Source organism: Hyperoodon ampullatus (genome assembly GCF_949752795.1).
Source record: "Hyperoodon ampullatus genome assembly, chromosome: 7".
Taxonomy (NCBI): Eukaryota; Metazoa; Chordata; class Mammalia; order Artiodactyla; family Ziphiidae; genus Hyperoodon; species Hyperoodon ampullatus.
Window position 1 is genome coordinate 12,209,727 of NC_136920.1, and position 26,230 is coordinate 12,235,956.

Genomic DNA, 26,230 nt, shown 5'->3' on the forward strand with positions numbered 1-26,230 from the left:
TGAAGGAATAGACTTTATTAATCTAGCTCTCAAACACTAGAGGCTAAAATTCAGCTGTACTCTAACAACCTATTTACAGAGTGCTGTCAGCAGACCAGGCAAGGCTGGCCCTGGGTCTTCCCCGAACACCCATCAAGCTCAGCCTCCCAACAGGCCAGAGCTGCTTTCCCCCTGCAGCCCACAGAGGAAGTTTATATACACTTGACCGAACCCTCAGCGACAGGATACCAGGCAGGATGGCACCAGACCAACAGAGACACAGACATATAGACACAGATGAAGGCTGAGACTGCTGAGCAGGCCCGAGGGCCTGGCTCAGTGCTTCTTCAGGCTGTAAGCCAGGCTGCCAGGGACCCTGGTGCCCTGCAGGGGTGGCGAGTTCCAAACGGCAGAGCTGGTGCGCTTATGGTAGCGGGGCTTGCTCTTCTTGAAGATGTCCTCCAAGTCCAGTGGCAGAATGGTTCCGAAGAGCTCCAGAAGGTTCGGGGGGTGGTAGTACTGGTGGATGATGGCCTGGCTAAGCTGGGTGCCTGCAGGAGGACACCAAGGACTGGGTCACTGCCCTGGGGCTCCCCCTGCCCCCCCACAAAGAGCCCTCGGCGCCCTCTCCACCTCAGCATTCCTTCACCTCCTGTCAGATCAGCTCCTCTCAGGGACCCCCTCCCCCCGCCACCAAACACTGATAGCCTCTCGCTGCGCGCTCCTACGGCTGCTCTCCAGCGACTCACGTGAGCCAGGTGCTCGGCTGAGGTCACTGCATGACCCCCTCATCCCCACAGCCACCTCGGAGGCCGGCCCTCTACCCGCCCCGGTTCACAAGGGTGAGATCTGCCCAGAGGCACACAGCTGGAGACTGGCAGAGCCGGAACTTGAAGACATGTCCAGTTCCAGAACCAAGGCATCTGATGCCATGCTCGACTGCCTTGGTTGGCTACTCATCTCATCATCACCACAGCCCCACGATGCCTGGTGCAGGCTGACACTGCCGGTGGCTCAGAGCCCGGCCAGCGAGGCTGAGGAGGACCCCGGGGGGTCGGGAAGCAGAATGTGTGCCCGGCACTTGCCCTGCACCAGGCCTTCCTACGCTAACTCACTTCATCCTCGATAGCCCTTCTCAGTTGGGTGCTCTAAGCACCCCCATTCCACAGATGGGGAAACTGAGTGAGAGTTTAAGTAGGCTGGTAAAGGTCAAGGGCTCCCCGGCCACGCTGACCCCTGCCCGCTGCCACCTCTGGAATGACTGGATGTTAAGGAGACAAAGTCAGATTCCAGTCACTGTGGGGTTCAGATGAGGTGAAACTCACAAAGCAAGCTCTCTTCTGTACAGCGCTGATCCCCTCCAGGGTTCTGGGCCCTTCCTCCAGGGAGTGAGACTGCAGCCCGCCCCAACCCCAGCTCGGCCAACTCTGTCAGGCAGCTGCTGCATGCAGTGGCCCTGCACCCAGGCCTGAGGTGGCACCTTCACACTTACCCACACTCCTGTTTAGAGGCCTGTAAACTCAGCATCCCATCCTGCTGAGCCTCAAGTACCCCCATCCCCATCTCCAACTCCTCCCCCAGCTGGCTGAAACCCCTTGCTCCAGCTCTGTGTGCTGCCGAAACCCTGCTACTCTTAGCTCTATTCCCACCCCCAGGCAGCATATTTGGGTCCCTGTGGCCTGCTGGGTGGGACTCCAAAGGGGCAGCCAGATAGAGTCTGAGGTGGAACACCCAGCACCACGCCTGCCAGCAGCTAGCTGAAATCTAATGTATCTGTTGAGAATGGAAGCGCCCAATGTCGTAGGTCTGGTCCTCAGATGAGCCCGCTGGCCACAGGGCGCCCACCCTTCTCCAGGCACATCCGAAGGCCCAATGCAGACTTGTCGACCAACGACTCAAGCTGCCAGCCTGTGGGTACAACGGGCTCCTGACCCCCGCAGCCACAGGGCCACCCCCTCCAGGGCTTGAAGTCACAAGTGGGGACCCGGCTCTCCTGGGGAGCTCCGGGCCCCGCTCACCTCTGGCCCAGTTGGGGATGGGTTTCCGGGGATGGGCCTCGTCATCCGTGGAGTCATCGCTGTTCAGATCCATCCCGTAGTTATCCGGGTTGATCTTGGGGGGCGCCCTGTGTCCTTGTGGAGTCATTTGATACGAGGTACAAGCTGGGGACTGGAAAAGATGAACAAGGCCTTCAGCTGCCTGCCCTGCAGGCGGGCACCTGCCGCTACTGAGGAGCATGCGGCCCTGGCCACCTCCTCTCACTTCACGTGAAAAAAGAAAAACGTTCAGGGGTCGCTTTTTAATTAAAAAAAAAAAAAATCACACCACATACATGACTCCATGTTTCCCTTTTTCATGTGAAAGTATGTTGTAAACATCCTTCTAGGTTAGTGTGTCAGTGTGTGTCCTGTGACCTGCAGCAGGGCTCTTCACTGGGAACCCCATGATGTGTAATTTAACCATGCGGTTCAGCTAACTTCCAAGTTTTCAACATCTTAAACCGTGTTGCAATGAAAACCTTATATTACATTTTGTTTGTCACAGCATTAATAGCCTAAATGCTTGTCATTAGGGACTGGTTAAAGACCTTCTGGTACCACTAACTGGAACACAGCAGTCAAAAGTAAGAGATTTACAAGCGGTGAAACAGACAGACGTCTAGGATACATTAAATGAAAGGAAAAAAATGAGAAAAAAATCAAACTGCCAAATGGTATGTGTTGTGGACTAAATGTCTGTATTTCCCCCCAAATTCCCATGTTGAATCCTAACCCATGATGTGATGATGTTTGGAGGTGGGGCCTTCGGGAGGTACTCAGGTCATGAGGGCAGAGGCCTCGTGAATGGGATTAGTTCCCTTAGAAAAGAGAGCTCCCTCTCCCCTTTGGCCATGTGAGGACACAGCGAGAAGACGGCCGTCTGTGAACCAGATGAGGGCTCTCATCAGACACTGGATCTGCCAGCGCCTGGACCCTGGACTTCCCAGCAGGTCTGTCGTTTAAGCCACCCAGTCTAGGGTAATTTGTTGTAGCAGCATGAACAGACTAAGACACTATGGATAGTCTGTGCCCATTTAAAACTCTGTATATGTGTCTGTGAGAGCAAGTGTGTGTATAAAATGTATTTATACGTAAAATATAGAGATATACACCTGACTTAGACTTTCCCTCTGGCGGTACCTTTCTTTTGCTTTTGCTTTATATTCTTTTATAAAGTTTAGTTTCTTTTCTTTTACAACAAATTCTACTTTCAGAATAAGGAAGAAGACATATTTCAAAAATAGTAAAAAAACCAACTGGGCCAACTGTATCCTTCCACCTTCTTATGGTCCTAATACACACAACCTGTGCCCCCGGCTACCGGGAAGAGAGTAACGAGAGCCAGGGGGCCCTCTCCACCCTGACGCCCGGGCCGCACCTGCACGTCCACGGTCACGTTCAGGCCTTTGCTGGCCGCCGCGGCCTCCCTGGCTTTCTTCTCCTGCTCCTCCTGCAGCCGCTGCTCAGCCAGGCGCTGCTGTTCTTCCTGGGACCCGGCGGACGGAGGGATGTCACAGACCACGTGTGCGTTCTCCACCCGCCCCCCCCCACCAACGCCACGCAGCGAGGCAGGCAGGGCGGCTCCTGCACCAGGGCCCCTGGACCAGGCCTCCCCAGCCCAAAGCTCAGCACAGACCCCGTGGGAGCCACAGGCCTGGCTCCCTTTTACCTTTTTCTTCTTCTCCTCCAGCTCCCTCTGCAGCCGCTCCTTCTGTAGCCGCAGGGCCTTCTCCCTCTCCTGCAGCTCCCTGAGGACCGAGCAAGAGCCTGTCAGGGCAGGAAGCTGAGGCCCGGCCCCGTTCCATCCTTGCCAGGGAAGCCAGGCCCCTGGCACACGCCGTAGAAGAGGGAATGGCAGGATGGGCACGCCAGCTAAGAGCCAGCAGCTGTGCTCACGCCCAAGGGGCTAGGAGTGCACAGCCGAGGGTGGGGGAGCACTCAGCCTCGAGGCCCACCAAACTGGGCCCCCGCGCCTCCACACCACTTAGATCTCTGTGCCTCAGTCTTCCCTGCTGTACAATGGGGAGCATAACACCTTTCCTCCAGAGCTGCCACGAGAACAAAATGAGGTCATCTGAGCTACCGCCACTCGTCCTGACCCACAGGCCAACACCCGGCCCCAAGCCTAACACGAAGCAGGGAGGGGCCGTTCACGGGCTCAGCGCCACCTCCACTTACTCGCTCATGACCCTGAACAAGTCATGGAACCTCTCTGGACCTGTGTCCCCCTCCAGGAAGTGAAGCAGCTGGTACCCACGCTGCAGGTGTCTTCAGGTGAGGATTAAACAAGGAAACGTGTGGAAAGCGTGTGGCTCGGTACCCGCCCAAGCTGCCAAACGTTACGACCATCGCCACCCCCTGAAGCCCCTGGCGCTACCCGACACACATCCAATTCTAAAGCCACATCGGCTGCCGCCCTCTGTCCCCCTCCCAGACTCCTGTCACTGACTCTGCCCACAGGACCAGGGACCCCTTTGGGCCAAACAACACGATGGCCCAGATGCAGTCAGCCCTTTGGCTGTGACCCACCTCCTTCTCCACTGGGCCTGTAGCCACCCACAAAGACGGACACGGAAGAAAGTGCTGCCTGGTGTTTCCCAGGGGGTGGAAGCAGGAGAGAGGCCAGGCCCGGGCCTGGGTCCACCCAAGGGTCCACACGCACACAGGCATAGGATCCCACGTATCTCCTGGCCAGTGGTGACGGAGGCTTATCCTCCTCGGCATCCCCAGGACCCAGCACAACCTGGCACAGGGACTGGCCTTGGATAAAGCGCTTGTGGAACTAAACGTGGAATTCTTGCCTGTCACAGAGACCACTGCCTCTGCGAGGGCTCATCTGCCACGGTCCCCAGTTGCGGGGAGGTGGGACAGTCGGGAAATGTTGGTGGGGGGCAGCCCGAGTCATCACCAGCCCCAGAGGAGCACGCGCGGTGGGCACGAGCCAGGGATGCCGAAGGCCCTGCAATGAATCACAGCACGTGGTGGCCTGATTCTCCCCCTCAAAGGCCCTCAGTGGCTGCTGAGAAATGCTGGCTCGTCCTGCGGCGCCCCCGCCCCCTTATGTCAGCTGAGAAAAGAACGAACCAAAGGGCTCAGCTCATCCGGTTGGAAGCAGAACAGAGACACAATCCTGAGAGACCCTGCCCGTTACTCCTTGAATCTCCAGCAGCCAACACACCACGTTCGGGTGGTTCGCCTTGTCTGGGGCCAGGAAGAAAGCCTGTCCTTCTTTTCCAAACTCCCGAGTGAAGGCGGGAGCTGCCTCTAGGTGACGGCTACATCTGTCTCTCAGCCACACACGCACACAGGAGGACGGCTGACGTGACGGCAAAGTGCTGCAAGATCACCTGGGGGCCGAGCCTCTGGGACGCCTCACCTCTCGGCCTGGAGCCGCTCCTGCTCGCGCTGCTCCGCCAGCCTCTTAGCCTCGGCCGCCTTCCGCAGCCGCTCCTGCTCCTCCTCCCTCCTCCTCTGCAGCAGCTCCTGGTGGCGCCTCTCCTCCTCCTCCTGTGACCAGAGAGCAAGGTCAGGGTCCGCAGGCCAGCCTGGGCTGGAGAGGCGAGAGCGGGTCTGGGAGGGAGGAATGGGGGGTGGGGGGAGGAGCGGCTGGCCGGAGGGCCTCTCCTTCCCAGCAGCTCCTCTCGCGTCAAGAGCAGCGGGGGATGACTTCCCTCGTGGCACAGTGGTTGAGAGTCCACCTGCCAATGCAGGGGACACGGGTTCGAGCCCTGGTCCAGGAAGATCCCACATGCCGCAGAGCAACTAAAGCCCGTGCGCCACAGCTACTGGGCCTGCGCTCTAGAGCCCGCGAGCCACAACTACTGAGCCCACGCACCACAACTACTGAAGCCTGCACACCTAGACCCCGTGCTCCGCAACAAGAGAAGCCACCGCAATGAGAAGTCCGCGCACCACAATGAAGAATAGCCCCCGCTCGCTGCAACTAGAGAAAGCCCGCACAGCAAGACCCAACGCAGCCAAAAATTAAAAAAAAAAAAAAGAACAGCAGGGGCTGAGCCCAGGGACACCCCGTACGAGGCTCCATCCACAAGGACCACTGCAACCGGCTTGAGGAGCGTCTTGCAACAACTTCTTTTGCTGCAGCAGCAGATTTAGTAGTTAAGGGTACAGACTGGATGGAGCCAAACTCATGAGCTGGGTGACACGAGGCGAGTCACAGAAGCCTTCTGGCCTTGGTTTTACCCTCATTGATAAAATGGGGACAACAGTCACGCCCATGCCTCCTAAGACTGCTGAGTTTATACACATGACGCACTTAGAACAGTGCCTGGCACAATGCAAATACTCCATAAGTTTTAGCCATTAGTCTTATAACCCCCTAATGCCAGATTTGTGTTCCCTAGAGTCATAAGACCGACAGTTCCCAGGAAGAGGTGGGCCCGTAATCTTAGAGGCAGAACGTTTAATCCTCACAACAACCCTATCGAGTAGATACCACTGCTACCTGAAGGAACCAAAGCACAGAGAGGTCAAATAACCCACTCAGGGTCACACAGCTAATAGATGGCAGAACTGAGATTGGAAGTCTGCCTCCAGAGTCCCTGCACTTAACCCTCAAGCTGCTGCCTCTACAGAAAACACACGGCAGGTCACCGTCCCCGTCCCCACCTCCATGGCCTTTGTTAAAAACCTCCTTGTGAGCTCAAGGCAGCAAAACCCACCAAGATCAACCCGACAGAGGTGGGTGTGCCCAGCGGTCCAGGGGCACGGAGGCAGTGCCGTCCTACTCCTGCCGCGCGAGCCCGGCGCGCGTACCTGCTGTAGCCACCTGAGCCTCCGCGCCTCGTCCTCCTGCCTCCTGCGCGCCTCCACCTCCTCCATCTTCTTGGCCGCCGCCTTCTTCTTGGCCTTCTCCTCGGCCAGCCGTTCCTCCTTGGCCTGTGGAGCCCACCCACAGACGCCCATTGGAGCAGCCCCCCGCCACTCAGCCGTACAGGATGGGGCCCAGTACGCTGCGGGGCAGACACTCCATGTCCCTGGGGCCCCGGCTTGCTCCCCACAGCCCAGGGGAGGGGGCACCCGGGAGCCAGTCCTGCCAGGAGCGCAGGGCTGTGCTCGGTCCCGGGCAGCCCTTCCACCCTCCACATGGCTCAGAACAGACCCCACGGCCCATGGGCGGCCAGGAGAGGGACACAGGGCATCAAACCCGTAACTTGCCGACGGGTCCGGTCCTAACCCTCGGGCCACCCAGTGTGACGGGCCTGGGTCCCGCCAGGGCACAGTGCACGGACGCTGCTGCCCACAGCCCGAGGCCTGCACCTTCTCCGTCTTCTCGTCGATCTGCGCAAACTTCTGCTCGATCTGCTTCTTCTTCTCCTCCTTCATCTGCTCCACCCGTTCCCGGGCCTGCAGCACCTTACGGAGGCGCTCCTCACGCTTCCTGCGGGCACAGCGTGGTCACAGGGGCCCAGCAAGGCCGGGGGAGACGGGGGGGCGGGGCGGGCACTTACAGCTTCACCTCCTCCAGCCGCCGCCGCTTGTCCTCCTCCACCTTCTGCCTGCGGAGCTGCTCGGCCTCCTCCTTCCGCCGCAGGTTCTCAAGGCGCTGCCGCTCCTTCGCCTGCGGGGGGTGGCGGTGGGGGAGTGAGGGCAGCCCCGCGCTGGGCCAGGATGACCCCAAAGGCCTCCCAAGGGCCTGAGTCACGAGTGCCCTCACCTGAGCCCTGCCAAGGTGTGGGCGACACAAAAGTCAGGCTCAAGCCTGGATGATTCAGGTTGATCTGCTGAACCAACTAGTACTTTTAAAAAGTTGTTTTTGAGATTATTATGTAGCCACATCACAAGAAGTTTGGAAAATAAAGGAAAAAAATGCCATCCCTAATCTACCTCACCAGCCTATAGTAACCTCTGTTAGCAGAGGTTATAACTATATAAAAAGTTATATTTGAAAAAAGAGTTAAGAACGAGGGACTTCCCTGGTGGTGCAGTGGCTGAGACTCCATCTGTCAATGCAGGGGACACGGGTTCAAGCCCTGGTCCGGGAAGATCCCACACGCCGTGGAGCAACTAAGTCCGTGCGCCACAACTACCGAGCCTGCGTTCTAGAGCCCACGAGCCACAACTACTGACCCCGCATGCCTAAAGCCTGCGCTCGGCAACAAGAGGAGCCGTTGCAATGAGAAGCCCACACACCGCAAGGAAGAGTAGCCCCCGCTCGCCACAACTAGAAAAAGCCCGCGTGCAACAACAAAGACCCAACGCAGCCAAAAGTAATAATAACAACAACAAAAAAAAGAACCAGATGGGAAGGGACAGAAAGGCAGCTTTGAAAGTTATGGTTAATGTTCGATTTAAGGCGGTGGATGGGTACACGTCTTAACTTTTTATTATTATGCTTTATAACTGTTATGAGTGTATACACACACACACACACACACACACACACACACACACACACAGTGTATCGACTCTTTCCTAACAGTTGGAAAAAAAAGAAAATACTGTCAAATGCTAACAGAGGTTACTATACAGGCTGGTGACATAGATTAGGGATGGCATTTTTTCCCCTTCATTTTCCAAACTTCTTGTGATACGGCTACATACCAATTTCAAAAACAACTTTTTAAAAGTCTTAGTTGCTTAAGCAGATCGACGCTGGTACCTTCCTCCTCCACAGGCCCAGAAAGCCCCGGGGGCATGGCCATAGCAGTAGGCAACCAGCAGGACAGGCGGGGCCTCCAAGCCCTCCCTGGCCAAGGACGAGACTGGTGCTTTACCAGTAACGGTCAGGGGATAAGGGTAGAGGCTGCAACTTGGACCAGAGGCCCACCCCTCACCCCAACCTGGCTCCCATTAGACACCACCTCTGGGCTAAGCCACCCATCGGCCTCCCTCTCTCTGTACTAGTTCCTGTCCATTTCTCCTTGGCCACTGACCTTGACTGCAGATTTCCCGCCTAGAAATCTGGCCCCGAGGTAATACCATCCTAAAGATGGAGAGAAGGGCTCCGGTTATGGGTGAGATGGAGTAGACACTCCCATCTGTCTCTCCCACTACATGTGGCTGTATAACCTAACAGAATGCACGGAGCAGTTATTTGAGGCCTCTGCAAGGTAAACAGCCGCAGGCAGACTGGGGAAGGAGACCAACCTTTGAAGCATCACCGAACCAGCAATGAGCTGAATGCTTTTGTTCCCCTCCAGCACTAACTCAGTGAAGCCTGAGACCCCAAAGAGATCACCGAGGTGATGACAGAGCTCCAGGAAGAGCCCTCTGGTTCTGATTCAAAACACTGTGGTTTTTTCCCTCTTTTCTCCCTTCTCTCATGCTCTGGCCCACAAGCAAGCCTGTGGCAACGGGGACAGCAGCAGTTACTGGAACCTGCAGAGTCAAAACTCAAGGAGGAGAACCTTCCATGCCACACTATGGAGCTGTGATCCCAAAACGCTGGGAAACACTGTTGCCTTTCTTTCTGTCTCCCAGCCAGAGGCCCTCCACGTGGTTAGGGGAGCGAGCACACAGCAGAGCAGAGTAACTAAGGCCCCAGCTTCCTGGCTGGGGGACAGAAAGGGGGAGCCCCAGAGAAGAGGAAAGTACTGGATAGATTGAGAAAGTAATACCATAAGGTTTTTATGAACTCCCGGGCGCAGCACCAAACTGGAGATGTTTGGATTTGACCCGAACTATCACACCTGAAACTTTGAGAACTAAACCCACAGGCCACCTGCCAGATCCCAGACGGACCGCTGACTGGCACACCCATGACAGAACCAAAGAGCACTGTAAAGGCTTTGAAATCTGAACGGACATTGGAACCACAGGCCACAGAAAGCAGGTTGGAACCACAGCCAGAACCAGTGGGTTACTGCTAAAGCAAACTATCAACAGTCTCCATAAGATTTAAACAAGACCCAGAGTCTCCTAACATCATATTCAAAATGTGCAGGCTGCAATCCAGAATTACTAAGCATACAAGGACCAGGAAAATCTCAACTCCCACGGGAAAAGGTAATCAAGAGACACCAATGCCAAGATGTCCGGTTGGAATTCTCTGACAAAAATGCTCCAACAAATAATTACAGCGCTCTTAAGACAACTGGAAAAACAGAAAATCTCAGCAAGTAGAAGATCTAAAGAAGAAGCAAATGGCGATTTTGGAACTAAAAATACAGTAACTGAAAAAAAAAAATTCAGTGGACGGATCCAAGAGCAGAATGGAGAAAACATGAAGATAAATCAATAAAATTTATCCAATCTAAACACAGAGAGAAAATATACTGAAGAAAAATTAACAGAGCCTGAGGGAACTGTGAGATGACAACAAAAGTTCTATGAGGATTTATTTCCCTGGTGGCCTAGTGGTTAGGATTCTGGGCTTTCACTGCAGTGGCCTGGGTTTAATCCCTGGTTGGGGAAGATCCCGCAAACCGTGTGGTGTGGCAAAAAAAAAAAAAAAAAAAAAAAGTCTATGAAATGCTGAGAAAAAAAACCAAAACCTTGAAGAAATAATGGCTGAAGATGTCCAGATTTGCTGAAAGATATAAATCTACAGATTCAAGAAGGTCATCAAAACCCAAACAGGATAAACCCAAGGAAACTCATGTCCAGCCACAAAAGAATCAAACTGCTAAAAACTTAATATTAAAACAATGGGAAAAAAATTCTGAAAAGCAGGCACCAGAAGAAGAAAGACACATTATCCATCAGGGAGCAATGATTTGAATGACTGGGGATTTCTCATCAGAAAGTACGGAGGCCAGACGGAAGGAGCACATTTTAAGATTGCTAAAAGGAACAACTGTTAATCCAGAACTCTACCTATATTCAGTGAAAATATCCTTCAGAAATGAAGGGAAATAAACTTTCTCAAATAAAGGAAAACTAAAGAATTTGTTGCCAGCAGACTTCTCAAAGAATTGCTAAAGGAAGTTTTTCAGACAGAAGAGAAATGATACCAGAAGGAAAGGTGAAGCATCAAGAATGAAGAACAACAGAAATGACAAATATCTGGGTAAATATCAACAGACTTCTTTTCCTCTTGAGTTTCTTTAAAATGTTTGACAGTTGAAAGCAAAAATTATTCTGCTGGAGTCATCCATGTATGGAGATAGAATACGTAAGACAAGGATCACACACAGTGGGAAGTCAAGGCATCTATAGGTGGTAAGGTTTCTACATTCCAATTCAACTGATAAGATACCGATGCTAAAGTGACTGTGAAAGTTAAGTATGTAATGCCTCAGAACAACCATTAAAAACCCTCAAAATGATATAGTCCAAATCGCAAGAGACAAATTAAAATGGAATACTAAAAAAGTCAAGGGACCCCAAAAAAGGCAAGAAAGGGGAAACAGAAGAAAAAAACAAAGGTAACAGCCAGCAATAATAAAACAGTAGACATAAATTGAAACATACCACTAAGTATATCAAATAAGACAGTTAGATTTTAAAAAGAAACAAAACCACCCTGACTCAACTATATGCTGTCTACAAAAAACTGACTTCAAATGTAATGACTGAGTTCAGAAGCATTATGCTGAGAGAAGCCAATCTCAACAGGTCACCTGTTGTATGATTACACTCATGTGCCATTCTCAAAAAGACAAAACTATAGTGATGAAGAACACGCAGTAGTGGTGGGGGAGGGAGTTTTGTGGGGTGATGGAACTGCTCTGCACCCCAACTGTGGTAGTGGTTACATAAACCTATGCTTTCACAAAGTATAGATTTCACCGTATGATAATTTTTAACATAAATTTTACTGTAAAATGTTTTATTTATTTATTTATTTTTTGTGGTACGTGGGCCTCTCACTATTGTGGCCTCTCCCGTTGCGGAGCACAGGCTCCCAACGCGCAGGCTCAGCGGCCATGGCTCACGGGCCCAGCCGCTCCGCAGCATGTGGGATCCTCCCGGACCCGGGCACGAGCCCGCGTCCCCTGCATCAGCAGGCGGACTCTCAACCACTGCGCCACCAGGGAAGCCCTAAAATGGTTTTTAATATAAAAATTTTTTTTTAAAGATGGAAAGAGAAATGGAAAGAGAGATGATCATGAGTCATAGAAGCCAAGCTGGGGTAGGAAGCCAGGCTGGAGGAGGATGCTGGCCTTTGGAAGGACCCCTCAAGGAGGGAGCAGGTGGCCTTTTGCTCTCCAACCACACGGACCCAGGGAAACCCAGCAAGAGGCCACACCACCCGCTGGCCTATGAGGAAAGCACCTGGGAAACAAAGGCCACGTGGCACCCAGAGCGCTCACCACCCTCTCTTCCTGCCCCCAGACTCCTGCTCTCAGCAGGGCTCAGCAAAACAGGCTTTTGTCCTGAAGCTTGACTATTAGGATTTCCCAGCCCAGGTCAGAGAATTTATCCTGTTGCACTGTGAATTTTATAGAAGAAAAGAGTTTCTTAGGTCATAGAATCTGTGCTTCCTCTCTGCCCCAACCTTGGAAGGTGGGCTGCTCCCCAGGGGCCACCATCAAGCCCAAAGCAGAGGGTGGGAGGGATCCAAAAGCTTGTGCAGCCCCTTCTACCTCCAGGGGTCTCAAATGAGCAGCCTCTCTGCCATCCATCAAACAACCACTTCATGCCGATCCACGTGCTGGGTGCTTGACACTCGCTACTACTCCCTGGTTTATCCAATCTTCCTGAATGAACCTCTGTCTCCACACTTTGTAGCCAAGGAAATTTAGGCCCAAAGGTTAGGAAACCAGTCCAATGCCACAGCGACCTACCTAGGTAGGTCCCCTGTCCTCCTGAGGACTGTCCCACCCGCACAGATGTCACAAGCAGGAACCTGGGCTCCCCAAAGCAGGAAAGGGCAGCTTCCTGAACCTCTTGGTCATTCCTGCAAGGCCCCAATCAGTCTGGGTGGGGCACAGGTAGTTCCTTGTAGGAGGAAAAAGTCCAAGGCTGGTTCACTGCTGTGGGCCCAGGTGCCTCGTAGGGCCCTGGCACAAAGACAGGTACATAAGGACCACACAGCCTGCTTGCTGGCATGTTGGATGACACGCCATGGCCCTGTCCACCCAGATGGGACCAGTCTTCTTGCAGGAGAGGCCAGTTCAGGACCTGCCTGTCCAGCTGCTGGGCAGCCTCTTGATTTGCCAAGCTCCATGGCAGTGCTGCCGAGGCCCTAAGACCCCTGGCTGGAGGCAGAAGCCCTCCAGGTAGGTGGCCCTTCAAAGCGCCAGTGGACACTAAAGGACTCAGGGGGATGCAACCTTGCAGCTGCTCGGGAGACCCTGGGAGCTGGGACTGTGGGCCGAGCAGGTCCCAGGCCCCCGTGGCTCCTTGCAGGCAGCCGGCGGTCCAGCTCAGCTCTGGGGTATCTGAGAAGAGAACAGCTTCTGTGGCCTTCTTTCTGGAGGATGGCACTGACAGTTCCACCGTTACCCATCAGACCCAGATCTCCTTTCCCCACTGCCCTAACCCTCAAGGCAGCAGCTTAGGTCTGCGATCCTATAAATCTCGGTGGCCTGGGATCAGAGATGCCTTGTCTATTCTCTTTGCAGCCCCAGACCCTGAGGGCAAGCCCGGCACCGGGGAGGTGGGAGGGACGTGGCTGGGGGGGACACTGCAAGATGTGGCCCTGGTGACCCATCACAGGTCACACCCCCTCTGCTTCCTCCTGCCTGGGGACCAGTCGCAGGTCACACCCCCTCTCATCCTCCTGGGCAGGCTCTGCAGAGGGAGGACACCGGCTCCAGAAATGCTGGGCCGGCGGGCCAGCCAGCCAGCAACTCTAGCTCACCCCCCACCTCCCGGCCCCCTTAACGCTCTCACGGGTGATGTTAGTGCCTCTACAAGTGGTGTCAGTTTTGCAGGGACAGGGCTACAGCGGGTAAGTGCTGGGTGGAGCTAGGTTACAAGCACAGGGAAAAGCTTTACTTACAACAAAGCTGCACTGTGGAGGAGAGGAGACAAGGAAAAAGCCAAGAGTTAATGCCAGGTGGAGGGCATCCTGAAGGCACCAGTGAGTCTGCTTGGGGTCTGCGCCCTCTCCCAGAGCCACCACCTCCTCTCACGTCACCCAGCCCTCATCCCCAACAAGTCAGTGTCCACGTGAGTCCCTCACCTTAACTACTCAGGCCGCCGGGAGGGAACGGGGGCGGTGCCTGGGGATGGATGGCCATGGCGGTGGCCAGCCAGGCCAATTCTGCCACTTCCCAGCCCCGGATCCCAGACCCGGGAGGTCACCCTGAGCCGGCCGAGCCTCTAGGCTGCAGTGCAGAGCCCAAGGAGTCAGGACAGTCCCCAGATGTCGAGGTAGCCCAGGGCCACAGAGGCTCAAGCTGGTCCTTGACCAGTGCCAGGTCACACCCGCCTTGGCTCCCAGCAGCCTGGGGACACGCTGCAGCCTTCAGCCAGGCCGCCCTCACCTTGGGGTCCACGCGCAGGGGAGTGTTGCGCTTCATGAAGGATTTCACGCTGCTGCTGTGAGGGGTCGAGGTCGGGGTCATGAGCGTCTGGTTCCTCTGCACGGTGTGCAGGAAGGTCCGGAGGGGCCGCACCACCTGCAGAGGGACCAGGGTCAGAGCTCGGGGGCAGGACAGGGGGCGGAGGGAGGGCAGATGCACACTCACCTTGCTGGCGGGACAGGGCGGGGAAGGGGTCTTGCTCCTGGGGGGCTGCAGCTCCTCATCCTCCAGCTGCTGCTCTTCGTCCAGCTCACTCACAGCCTGCTTGTAGCTGCGCTTCCTCCTGCCGGCGTGCGGGTGCAGCAGCGTCACAGGGCCTGCCCTCGCGCCCCCCCGCAGCGCCCCCCACTATGCCCCAGAAAAGGTCCCCCTTGCGAATGGAACTGGGCCCAGCCCCCGGGACTCCAGACTGAAAGGCACTGCACAGGTGGGGTCTCCCTGACCGACCCCCTGCCGTCCAGTCAGAGGAAGGGGAGTGACCAGTCCAAGGTCACATGGCCAGGAGGACACAGGAGGATGGGGGTCTGGGATCCCGTGGCCCACCCCCAGGCCAGGCTCCTCCCACAGCCTGAAGCCACCTCTGTTAGTAAGTGAGAACGCCAGTCCCCACCCCTGCTGAGAGGACACGGAGGCCCCTGACCACACGCCCACCCTTCCCAAGGGAGGACTCAAGGTTCGTGCCCCTCTGGGCCCCTCAAAACGGTCGCCTGCACACGCCTTCCCGCACGCAAACCTGACACTCTGAGGCGGCTCCTTGGGGCCATCTGCTTGGTCAGTCTTGGCCTCTGTGGAGAGAGCAGTTTCAGGGGGGCGATCGGGAGAGCACGGAGGGGTCAGGGGAAAGCGCCCCCCGGCAGCGGCCGTGGCAGGGGCGAGGCTCACTTCCCGGCAGACCCCAGGGTAGCCAGGAGCAGAAGCATCAGGCTTAGCACCGCCTGGCTGTGACCCCTCTGTGGACACGCAGAGCTGGCATGCTGCCTGCAGCCCGCAGACCCCTCGCCGCCAGGCCTGGCCTCTGGGGTGAGAACAGCAGGACAGTCCCATCGAGGTGGCCCTAACCACATCCCACCCACCTCTAACACTGAGAGCGAGGGACAGAAACCTATGGAAGCTGCAAGCTCTAACAGGCCCCTTGAGTGGCTTCGAAATCCCACTCCTCCCGGCCCTTTCAGCTGGGGCTGGCACGGGGGAGGGGGCCTCCTGAGCAGGGTCAACATGTGGGGTGCGGGTCTGTACGTCTCATTTCGCCGCCAGGAGGAAGCGCCGACCTCTCCCCCGGCTCTCCGACACTCTTTACTCCAAAGAGTCCCGGCAGCCCCCTGGGGCCTACGGGGCTGGCATGGCCATTGCCCTAACCCCGTCCAGCAGCTGGGGGAGCCGTGTTCAAGATCTCACGGCTATGGTGCTCCTCCCACCAGGGAGATGCAGGCCAGGCCCCAGAGCCCACAGCTCCCACGCCGTTTAGCCAGGAGACCCACAGAGGTGAGAAGTGAGCCAGTGACAGAGACAGAACACGAGGCCAGGTGTTCACACCCCAGGACACAGTTCCTCCTGCCCCTGCTGGAGTGAGGCTCCAGGCCTTGACCTGGCACGTTCACAGTTAACGTCCCAATTCAGGTCCCACCCCCAGCTTCCTGCACCAACCAGCCGTGGCCACCCAGTGGCACTCGGCAGCAGCTCCAGCCAAAAGGTGGGAGATGAAACATGCAGACTCGAAGATCGCTGCACCCTGGGTCTCATTTTCCCTCGGCCTATCAGCCCAGAAAACCAGGCTTGCCTCTCCTCCAAGAGAAAGTCAGGCCGAGGCTACCACGGCCTGCATGGCCCTGAGGGTCTGTAGGTCAGGAGACTCACCCCGCCGCCCTTCAGAGGGCGTTCCCTGGCCACCGGCTGCAGGCTGCGAGCCGGGCGTGCTAATGGCGATCTTGGTGGCACTGCAGAGCCGCAAGGCGCTGCCACTGTTCTTGGGGACCTAAGGGAAGAGCCACGGCTTTAGGGGTCTGCACATGGGACTCGCAGGCCCGCCCCTCCCTGGCCTGCCCGTCTCACCTCCGGCTCAGCTGCCTCCTCTGGCTCAGCTTCCTTGCTGGGCTCCTCCGCTGTGGGGCTGGAAGCAGAGCAGGGGGCACTGTGGGACCCGCCCAGCCCAAGCCTCCCCGCAGGAGCCCCTCCCCTACGCCCTGGGGTAGCGACCTAGGAGGGACGGGAGGATGGGAAAACAAGAGCCAGGGGCTCCGTGGTTTAAGTCTGCGGGCTGGGCAGACGAGGGGTGACAACTTCTGAATTTGGCTTCACTTATATTCCATCAGGGCCTTGATTCGGGAGGTCGGCCCTTTCCCAGCTCTGTCTTGACCCTTTTGGCCTGAATGAGCCACGTCTCTTTTGAGGCCCGTTCTCCATTCACCGTGGGGCCGGCAAAGTCAGCGGTCTCCCCACCCCAAGCACTGCCCCTCTGCTCCAGAGCAGGGAGTCGTGGTGGTGGTGGAATAGTTTTAGTGATGGCAGGACGTGGCCTCCAGGAAAAGGAGCGCTGTTTCAAGGCAGTGCTGGGGTGTAAGCCTGGAGCAGGAAGCACCCCACCAACCCCCATGCCACCCACCCCAGTCTGAACTGGCTCCTCATGGCTGCACTGGCTCCTCCACAGGCCTCTGGATTTGATAAAGCAATGGAGCCCAGGCCCCAGGGTAAGGCTTGGAGGGGTCAAGGCCAGGCCAGGACTGACAAGCGATGTTGACAAGCAATTCGGGAAGACCAGACACCCGGGTGGCACTGCCTGGTTAAGACTGGGGCAGGGGCAGGGGGCACTGGTGGGCAGCCCAGGGGCAGTCCCTGTGATGAGGGAAGGCTCGAGCACAGGAAACGCCTCCACCTGTGGGGCTCACCTAGAAAGGCCACCCCCCCGTGTGCCCTGCCCAGCCCTGGGAAGGCCCCCAAGCCCTGGAACTGAACTCACCTCACTTTCTGGGGCACCTCGACATTCAGGAGCCTCTCCAGGTAACTGTGGCCTGACGGGAAAACAAAGGAACAAGAGATGCCCTCAGAATCAGCCAGATGCCCCTCCAAGAGGTCCAGGGAACCAGGCTCTGATGGGGGCTCCACCACTTCTCATCTGCAGCCAGACCCTCTCCACCTGCAGACCCCTCCCTTCACTAGACACAGACCCTCTCGACCCCGTAGACTTCTCCGTCTTCCCTGGGTGCACAACCCTGCCGTCAGCACTCCCTCGACTCCTAACACACTCAACAGATCTGCTGGCTTGACGTCTCCTGCTACCCCCCCAGAGGGTAACATGCCCATCTGAGGGCACGTCTTGGCTCCTTCACTGGGTTGGGAGTATCCTGGGAAGAGGGACGATGTCCAGCTCCGAGCCTCCAACTCCCAGCACAGGCCAACACAAAGCAGCTTATTCATTCAACAAACATACGTCGAGGGTCTATTCCATGCACAGGCCCTGGGGACCCAACGAAGAGCAAACCAGACTGGGCCACGACCTGGTCTAGATAATCATCAGATAATCCTGTAACCGACATGTGACATGTGCCATGACAGAAACGAGCAGAGGACTTGAAAAGCCTATGATGGGAAGCCGAGCTGGTCTGGAGGCTGGGACGTAAAGGATAAGAAGGTAAGAAGGTCGCAGAGGAGGAAGGGGAGGGAGGAGGATGTCCTGGACAGCGGTTCTCAAAGTGTGCTCTGGGGTTCCGGAAGTCGAGTGCCCAAGAGGACCCTTTCAGGGGACCCACGAGGTCCTAACTATTTCCACCATAACACCAAAATGGCATCTTCCCTTTTCATGGTGTTGAGATTTGCCTTGAGAGAGTGAAAGCAATGGAGGTAAAGTACGAAGCCTGGGTACCAAACTGCACCCCACACTCGGGACGGAAACGTCTGGTTTCACTTAAGAATGTCCTTGGTGAAGGAATGAAAACTATTAATTTTATTAAATCTAAACTTAAGTACATGTCTTTCTAATACACTATGTGATAAAGTAGGAAGTATGCAAAAATGCCCTTGGGCTGCATAACCAAGTCTCTGAAAAGCACGGGGCTCTGAGGTCTCAGCTGAACTGGCCCCTTTTTTAACGGAATGCTGTTTTTTTGGGTTTTTTTGCGGTATGCGGGCCTCTCACTGTTGTGGCCTCTCCCGTTGTGGAGCACAGGCTCCGGATGCGCAGGCTCAGCGGCCATGGCTCACGGACCCAGCCGCTCCGCGGCATGTGGGATCTTCCCGGACCGGGGCACGAACCCGTGTCCCCTGCATCGGCAGGCGGACTCTCAACCACTGCGCCACCAGGGAAGCCCACGGAACGCTGTTTTGAAGTCAAAGAACAACTGACAAACTAGGGCTAAGGACATTTTCTTAAAAATGAACAAAGGGAGGCTGTCCATTCAAATAAAACAAACAGTATTTGTGGCCAAGAATAAAAAACTGAGCCCCCCAAAAAAAGCCAAAAATAGAATTTTGGAACTTGTATCCACCACCATGAACTTCATAGCTTCCCAATACCTAAAGATGTTTCTGATGAGACCAGAAAGCAAATGTTCTCCTTTAAAAAAATACATAATGAAGTGTGTCGACATCTGGAAGATGTGCATAACTCCACATATTTGTGAGCATGCACAAATTATCTGGGAAAAAAAAAAAAGAATATGCACCATTATCTGAAAAGGCTTTTAAAGTACTCTTCCCTTTTCCAACTACGTATCTATATAAGGCCAGATTTTCTTCATATACTTGAACCCAAACAACACAATGCAACAGAGTGAATGCAGAGCCCAGCTGTCTTCTTTTAAGCCACACGAATGGGCTCTGCAAAATGCAGAATAACGCCAGTCTCCTCATCACATTTTTGTTTGGAAAACAGTTATTTTTTCTTAAAAAAAAAAAAAAACCAACAAAAATAAACTCAAGTAACCTTAACAGGTAATTGGCTTGTTACTTTTATATTAAAGTATTAAATAATACTTTTAATATCAAAACAGTAAGTAATATTAATATAAAAATAAAATATTAAGAATTTTTTAATCTCTCAAGTTAATTTCTAATACAGTAACTGTCAATAGATAGCACCCTCATAATCAAAAGCTCTTTGGGGTCCTCAATAATTCTGAAGTCTGGAAGCAGGGGCTGAGGCCAAAAGTTGAGAGGTGCCAGTCTAGGCAGAAGGAACAGCATCTGCAAAGGCCATGAGGCAGGAAAGAGCAGGCTTTGCTGGGCACAGAAGAAGCCTGGCTCGGCTGGAGCATCTGGGCCACAGGTGCGTGGCCAGAGGTTAAGGCTGAGGGAGCCGAGGCCGGAAGCAGGGACCTTCCTGGGGTGAGGCAGGCAGGCCTGGAGGTGTGGGAGGGAGCAGAACAGGGCCAGCTCCCACCTGAGGGGTCTGTAGCCAGGAGACAGCTCATATCCCCTGCCTCCCATCCCAGCTCGGGGTTCGCTGATGAGGGGGCAGGAGGGTGAGAAGACGCCCACGTGACCGCACAGCTATTCCACCAGCGCAAAGACTGCTCTGGAATGGTAAGTGCCACCTGCATGTATTTCAGGCTTCAGAACAGATCTGGGGGCAGGGAGAAGGCCTAGAGGGGGGTCGAGGGGCACCACACTGGCTCCAGAGGCTCCCCCGAGGCCCCAGGCCTGTTATGGGCGTTACTGGCAGTCCTCTCTCCCCGGCTCACCTCCCCGCTCCTCTGCTGCAGGTGCTTCCTTCCCCTCCCACGGTAACAAGTTACACTCAAATCCTGATATCAAGGGCTGCTTCTGGGGTAACCCAAACTAAAATCCAACCTCTGAGTTGCCCGCCCAGCCAAGCCCCAGGGCCTCGGCATCAGGAAGGCCTCCAGGAAGCCCCCTCTCCCCTCCCTGCTCCACACCCCTGAGCGCCCCGGAGGGTCACCCAGGCCACACCTCCACTGAGCTTCAGGGACCCAGGCCGTCTGCAGTTTTATCATCCAGTTTTGTTTTGATTTAGATGGACTGAGCTGTACCATATCCAAGCACTAAGATGGGTCCTCTACCCACATTCAAGGCAGGTGTTCTTACCGTTTAACACATGGGGAAACTGAGGTTCGGAGAAGGGTGTGCCCCAGGCCCCCCAGGCTCTGTGTGACTCCAAGGCTTAACCACTGTGTTTGACTGTCTTCCTTCCACAGGACTGGGTCAAAGGCAAATCAAATCAGAAGCCCACCCGTGTGCAGGGCGGGGGGCCGAGCAAATGGACTGGCTTAAGAGCTTCTGGATGTCTGATCCAGAAGCATGGGGAGGGCCTCTAGGGTCTCTCCCCAAACCTCCCTCTAGCGTTCCAGGCTTGCCCGCCCCCTTGGGCCCCTGCCCAGGATCAGATTCACACCTGAGGAAATCTCCAAGGCAGGTCAGAATCACTTGGGCCCTTCTGAGAATCCAAAAATGGACAGTGTGCCAGATCGCATGTCTGCACAGGCCCCCGATTGTGTGTCCCTTAGCCCCAGGCCCTGGAGCAAACCCTTCCCCAGGCGGGGAAGAAACCGGGCCCAGGGAGGTGCCCTCACCTGCCTGACAAGCCCGCCCTGTGGCTTTCCACCTGGCCTCCTCAGCAAGCGGCCACCATCCCAGAAGGGACGAAACATGTGGGGCTCTTCCCAATTTAGACTTGGTAGCCTCCTAAGCCTCAGTTTAAATGTACAGCTGGGCCCAGACCCAACAGTTACGTTAACAGGAGGTGGCCCACAAACATGGTGAATCTAAGTGAGCCTCCGCAGGAAGGGAAACATGCGGGCCCTGGGGAAGAGGCGCAGGTACAAGCTCAGCATGGCATTAACCACAGGGACACTGCAGCCGACGGCCCCGGACCTCAGTTTCCTCATTTGTAAAACAAGAGCGTTGGACCAGATCTGCCCTGTCCAACATGGTAGCCACTAGGTATGTGTGGCAACTTAAATCTGAACTAAGTAAAATGTAATAAAACTAAAAATTCAGTTCCTCGATCAAACGAGCCACATCTTGAGGGCTCAATAGCCATTCGTGGCTAGCTAGTGGCTACAGTATGGGACGGCACAGATCTGGAACATTTACACCACTGCAGAAAGTTCTGTGGACAACTCCTTGCTAAATGGTCCCCAGAGCCCCTTTGGCTGAGCCAGGCATGAAGGATCACCCTCCGCAGCCTTGCCCAGTGCTGAGCCCCAGACTCACAGATGATGCGGGCGGAGGCAGCCGGCTCTTTGCTGGCCTTCCTGGCAATCCTTCTGCTTGATCTTCGGACGGTGCTCTCTTTGGAAACCAGGGAGTAATTCTGGGCCAGCGAGACCTGGGGGCCCGGGGAGGACGGGGCGATCAGGCTGCGCCGCACCGACCTGCGGTCCACACGGGAGCCCGTGGGCGTGGAGAAGTTATCCGGCAGGATGGGAGCCAGCACCCGCTCCCGCCACGGGGAGGCCGGAGAGCTGGGCGAGTCCTGCGGGCCTGGGGAGGTCGCGGCAATTCTGAGCTTGGAGGCGGACCTTCCTGCTCCAACCCCGCGGCCCTTGGGGTCCTGGGGTGTAGTTATCAGGGAGCTCACGGTGACAGACTCCAGTCTCCCGGCCTCTGGCTTCTGGGGTGTAGAGTCCTCCGAGGTCAAGGTCATCTGGGAGGCCGAAGCTGTGGCCGGAGCCGGGGTGGGGGGTGGAGCCTCGGCAGACTGGAGCTGGCTGATGTGCTGCTCAGCGCTCTGGCGCTCGCTGATGCAAATCTCCACCACGGGTACCAGCTGGCACTGGGCCAGGCTCTCCTTGGGCTTCTCGGTCAGCACCGTGGGAGACTCAGGGGTGGGCGAAGGCGTGGCTGCCACAGAGGTCACTGCAGCTGCGGCTGCAGCACGGGTCACCCGCCGCAGGACGGAGCCGTTCTCCCCCACCACTGTGGCCAGCCTCTCCACCTTGTCCTTGCTGCGGAGGTGCCGGGAGCTCTGATGGCCGCTCCGCGTCTTTCTGCGGGACAACCTGCTGGAGGAGGTGGAGCAGAAGCTGAGATGACCCAGCAGGGCAGGGAGGCTCCCCGAAATTCCAGCTGCAGGCACCGGCCTCCCCAGGAGCTGCCAGCTCGAGTGGAGTCTGAAGCGGAGGGCTAGGAGGCAGAAGACTGGGGTTCTGGTCCAGGGTCTGCTGCCTCTAGCCGTGACACCCCAGCTGCCCCTCTCTGGGCCTCAGTCTCCCTACCTGTAAACTGGGATAACGCCCGTCCTCTCAGAACCACTGGGAAGATGAAATTCCCCTAAACCTCCCACTGACCGGGGTCACAATGGGCCAAACACCTTACTGGAGGCATCACTCATGCTGTCGCCTAAACCACACCAGACAACCCTGAGAGGCAGGGACCAGTATCCTCACTTTAGATTCCAGAAACTTGAGGCTTAGAGACGTGGAAAATTAACCCAAGGACATACAGTTGCTAAGGGGCAGAGCTGGGGTGTGCACCCAAGACCACCTGACCCCCAAGACCCAGCCTCTTTCCCCTGGTGCTTTGCAGCCCATGGTCGTTACCAGGGCAGTTATAACCAGCACAGCAACAGGGTGTTAGGGAACAGCGCCCGGTCTACACCTCTGGTCACTCTCCCCCAAGCAGAAGGTCAGGTTCTCTGGCTTCTCCTACCTCTGGAAGGAGAAGCCCAGATCAAACACCATTCCCACCTCCAACACACACAAGCTCTGGACTCCAAGGCCTTGGGTTACTCTTTATTTCCCCTCAGCGGCTCCTTATCTCAGTTAACACTTGCGAATCAAGCTCTCCACGTGGGCCCCAAGCCTCCGGCCCCTCCTACCTTCTCCGGACGGGGTCTCTGTTTTCATCCTGAACATAAGAAATCCGTCTCTTTTTCCGTCGGTTCTTCTGAGAAGGTGTTTTGGGCATCAGCTCGGGCTCTTTGCTGAATTCTCTGTTTGGTACAAAGAGGGTGATGTTCGAGGCTGCCTGGAAACCATGGGTCCCCCTTCCCCACCCAGCCCAACCCCTGCCCCCTTCCTGGCAGTGCCTGGTCAAGCTGGGGTGACCAGCACCAAGCAACCTCTCCAAGGCTGCAAGTGAGTCACCGCAGGCACTCAGGGCTCCGCCCACCACCACCCCCCACCCGCCGAGACATGGCAGGGGAGCAAGGTTGCCAGGCAGCCCCACCCTGAGGTGCAGCCCAACACCTCCCCCCCGCTTCCCATCACCCTAGCCCTGAGCATCCTGCGCACTCAGGAGGGACCGCTGGCAGCCTGTCTGTCCTGCCTGTCAGGTGGGAAAGAGGCCCCCGCTGGGGCCTCAGGCAGCCCCTGGCGCGTCCCTCCGGCACGGCCCTGCCCGCACCTGGTGAACATGCGCTCGGCCTCCTCCTCGATCTCCTCCAGCCACACCAGGTCCTTGTTGTCCACGTTGCAGACAAACTCCATGAGCTTCTGGTCACAGAGCTCCAGCAGGTGAATGGGCCCTGGGGCTGTCGTCCCCATGATGGCTCTGTCTGGAGAAAGCAGAGACATGAAGCATGAGGGCTCAGGGCTGGAATCTTCACACTCTTCAATGCCTCCTCCCCATCCCCACCCCACACAGCACGTTGTCCCCAGAAGCCCACAATGACCAGCCAATTCTGGTGTCAATGGACCTCCTTACAAATGGCCTTCTCTGGGGCTTAAAATGACAGGGCACGGCCAACTGCCTTCCTGGATCAGAAGAAACTGTGGTCCCACCAGGTAGGACCCCCTGACCTGCCCAAAGGCCTGCTCTTACCCTCCTAAGGGCTCCTCTCCTACTGCTGGAGGGTGAGTTACCCACGAGCTGACCCCAGGCATCAGGCCAAAGAACATCAAATCCAACTGCCTCTTCAGGAGGCCAGTGGACGGAAGGGGTTCTGCGTCCCAAAGTAGTGGGTAAGAAAGCAGGGGTCTACAGACAGGCTCTTCTCTAAGAGGCCCCTACAACCCTCTCCCTTGAGCTGAAATGCCCTTGAAACGCATGAGGGAGCACGAGGGGAGCGGATAAGCAATGTCTTGTTTTTTTGTTTTTTTGTTTTTGTTTTTGTTTTTTTGTTTTGTTTTTGCGGTACACGGGCCTCTCACTGTTGTGGCCTCTCCCGTTGCGGAGCACAGGCTCCGGACGCGCAGGCTCAGCGGCCGTGGCTCACGGGCCCAGCCACTCCGCGGCATGTGGGATCTTCCCGGACCGGGGCACGAACCCGTGTCCCCTGCATCGGCAGGCGGACTCTCAACCACTGCGCCACCAGGGAAGCCCCTAATGTCTTGTTTTTAAGAAAACTTGTCTAGAAATATCAGGCAGTGGAAAACACAAAATTAGTTTTCTCTTAATTTCCTTTAAAAAATTTTTTTAAATTGAAGTATCGTTGATTTACCATGTTGTGTTAGTTTCAGGTGTATGGCAAAGTGATTCAGTTATACATATATATATATATATTTATTGTTTTTAAGATTCTTTTTTATTATAGGTTATTACAAGATATTGAGTACAATTCCCTGTGCTATACAGTAGGTTATCTATCTTATACATAGCAGTGTGTATACCTTAATCCCAAACTCCTAATTTATCCCTTCCCCCTCTTCCCCCTTGGTAACTGTATTTGTTCTATGTCTTCACTTAATTTCTTAAAAAACTAGGAACTCAAAAAAGCAAACAAATAAACAAAAACAAAAAAACAACTGGCAACTCAGATATTCTCCTCAAAACTCAGTTATAAAATCATCACCAAAGCCCCAGGCAAGGAAGAAGTGTTCTCTTCTGGTCATAGCAGGGGCTCAATAAATATCCCAACTGGTGGAATGAATGAAAGAACAAATGAATGGATGACAGTCGTTAGCCACAGTAACAGACTGCATGTCTCATGCCATGGCAGTAACCCACCACCCTGATCTACAACTTCAAAGCCAAGAACCAGGCAGAGCTCAGCCTCCCACCTAAGATGGGAACTCCTGGAAGGAGGGGCTAGGTCACTGACCCCTTACAGAGCTTAATGCCAGGTCCTGGTGCAGCCTCATAGGACTTCCTGGGGGCTGATTTCCAGGGCACACGAGGCTTTGTTCCTTGAGCAAGCTCTGCCTTCTGTCTGGAACCTTCTGTTTCCTATTTTGTGCAGCTCATTCCTCAGGACTTGGCTCTCAGCAACTCAGGGAGGACCTGACCACCAGCTACCATCCTATCCATCAATTTCAATTCTCCGCATGGCACTTGGGGGACTGTATCTGTTTGCTTGCTGCCTGTCTCTGACCGCTAAGCATTTGTTCCCTGAGGACAAGCCCTTGTCTGTCTTGCTCGCAGCTTTGAAAGCCCAGAGTATGGCACAGTGCCTGGCACAAAAGGGATACTTGTTAAATGAATTCATCCATCTATCAACTCTATACCTAGAAATAAACATTCTACAGGTACTCCCACCCCAACACATACACATGTACAGGGACACCAAATGAACTCATTCTACACAGGTTAGGGCATGCCTTACTCATCCAAAGGCCTACTCCTAGATGCCAAAGGGAGCACTCATGGGGGCAGGTCCAATCGGGCAGGATCGCAGAGGCTTTGGGCAGAGACAGCTCTGCAGCCAGCCAGTCACCGACACAGCCTCTTGGCTGCCATCCATCTGGATCCCCCCAGTCCCTCTGTCCCAGAGCTCAGCCCTGGCTAAGGGCAGGAACCCAGTTTGAGGCTAGGAAAGAGAAAAATGTTAAAGGAAGACAAAACACTTTGTTGTTATGGAAAGCAACAACTTTCTTTTTTTTAAAGTATTTGTTCAAAATGGCAAAATGGGCGAAAGCTCCTTTCACAAAGTGCAGAAAGGTGTTTGGGCTTCTTCCATGAGGAAGTTTGTTTTCAGCAGCCTCAGCCTGGGTATTTTAAAAAGGT

General features: G+C 55.2%; 1 protein-coding gene across 1 annotated transcript; it reads right to left on the reverse strand.

Moving 5' to 3' along the window:
• On the reverse strand, nt 1-23,832 carry INCENP (inner centromere protein; the record flags this gene model as incomplete). The annotated part of the gene is made up of 18 exons (XM_079707483.1): nt 1-530; nt 1,998-2,148; nt 3,397-3,504; nt 3,688-3,766; nt 5,395-5,525; nt 6,795-6,917; nt 7,299-7,419; nt 7,490-7,599; nt 13,870-13,881; nt 14,357-14,491; nt 14,561-14,678; nt 15,129-15,180; nt 16,250-16,367; nt 16,445-16,502; nt 17,349-17,400; nt 21,560-22,347; nt 23,166-23,279; nt 23,693-23,832. The coding sequence occupies 18 exons, from the start codon at nt 23,830-23,832 to the stop codon at nt 316-318; spliced, it is 2,625 nt and encodes an 874-aa protein (XP_079563609.1). The 3' UTR covers nt 1-315.
• Nucleotides 23,833-26,230: the final 2,398 nt, after the last annotated feature.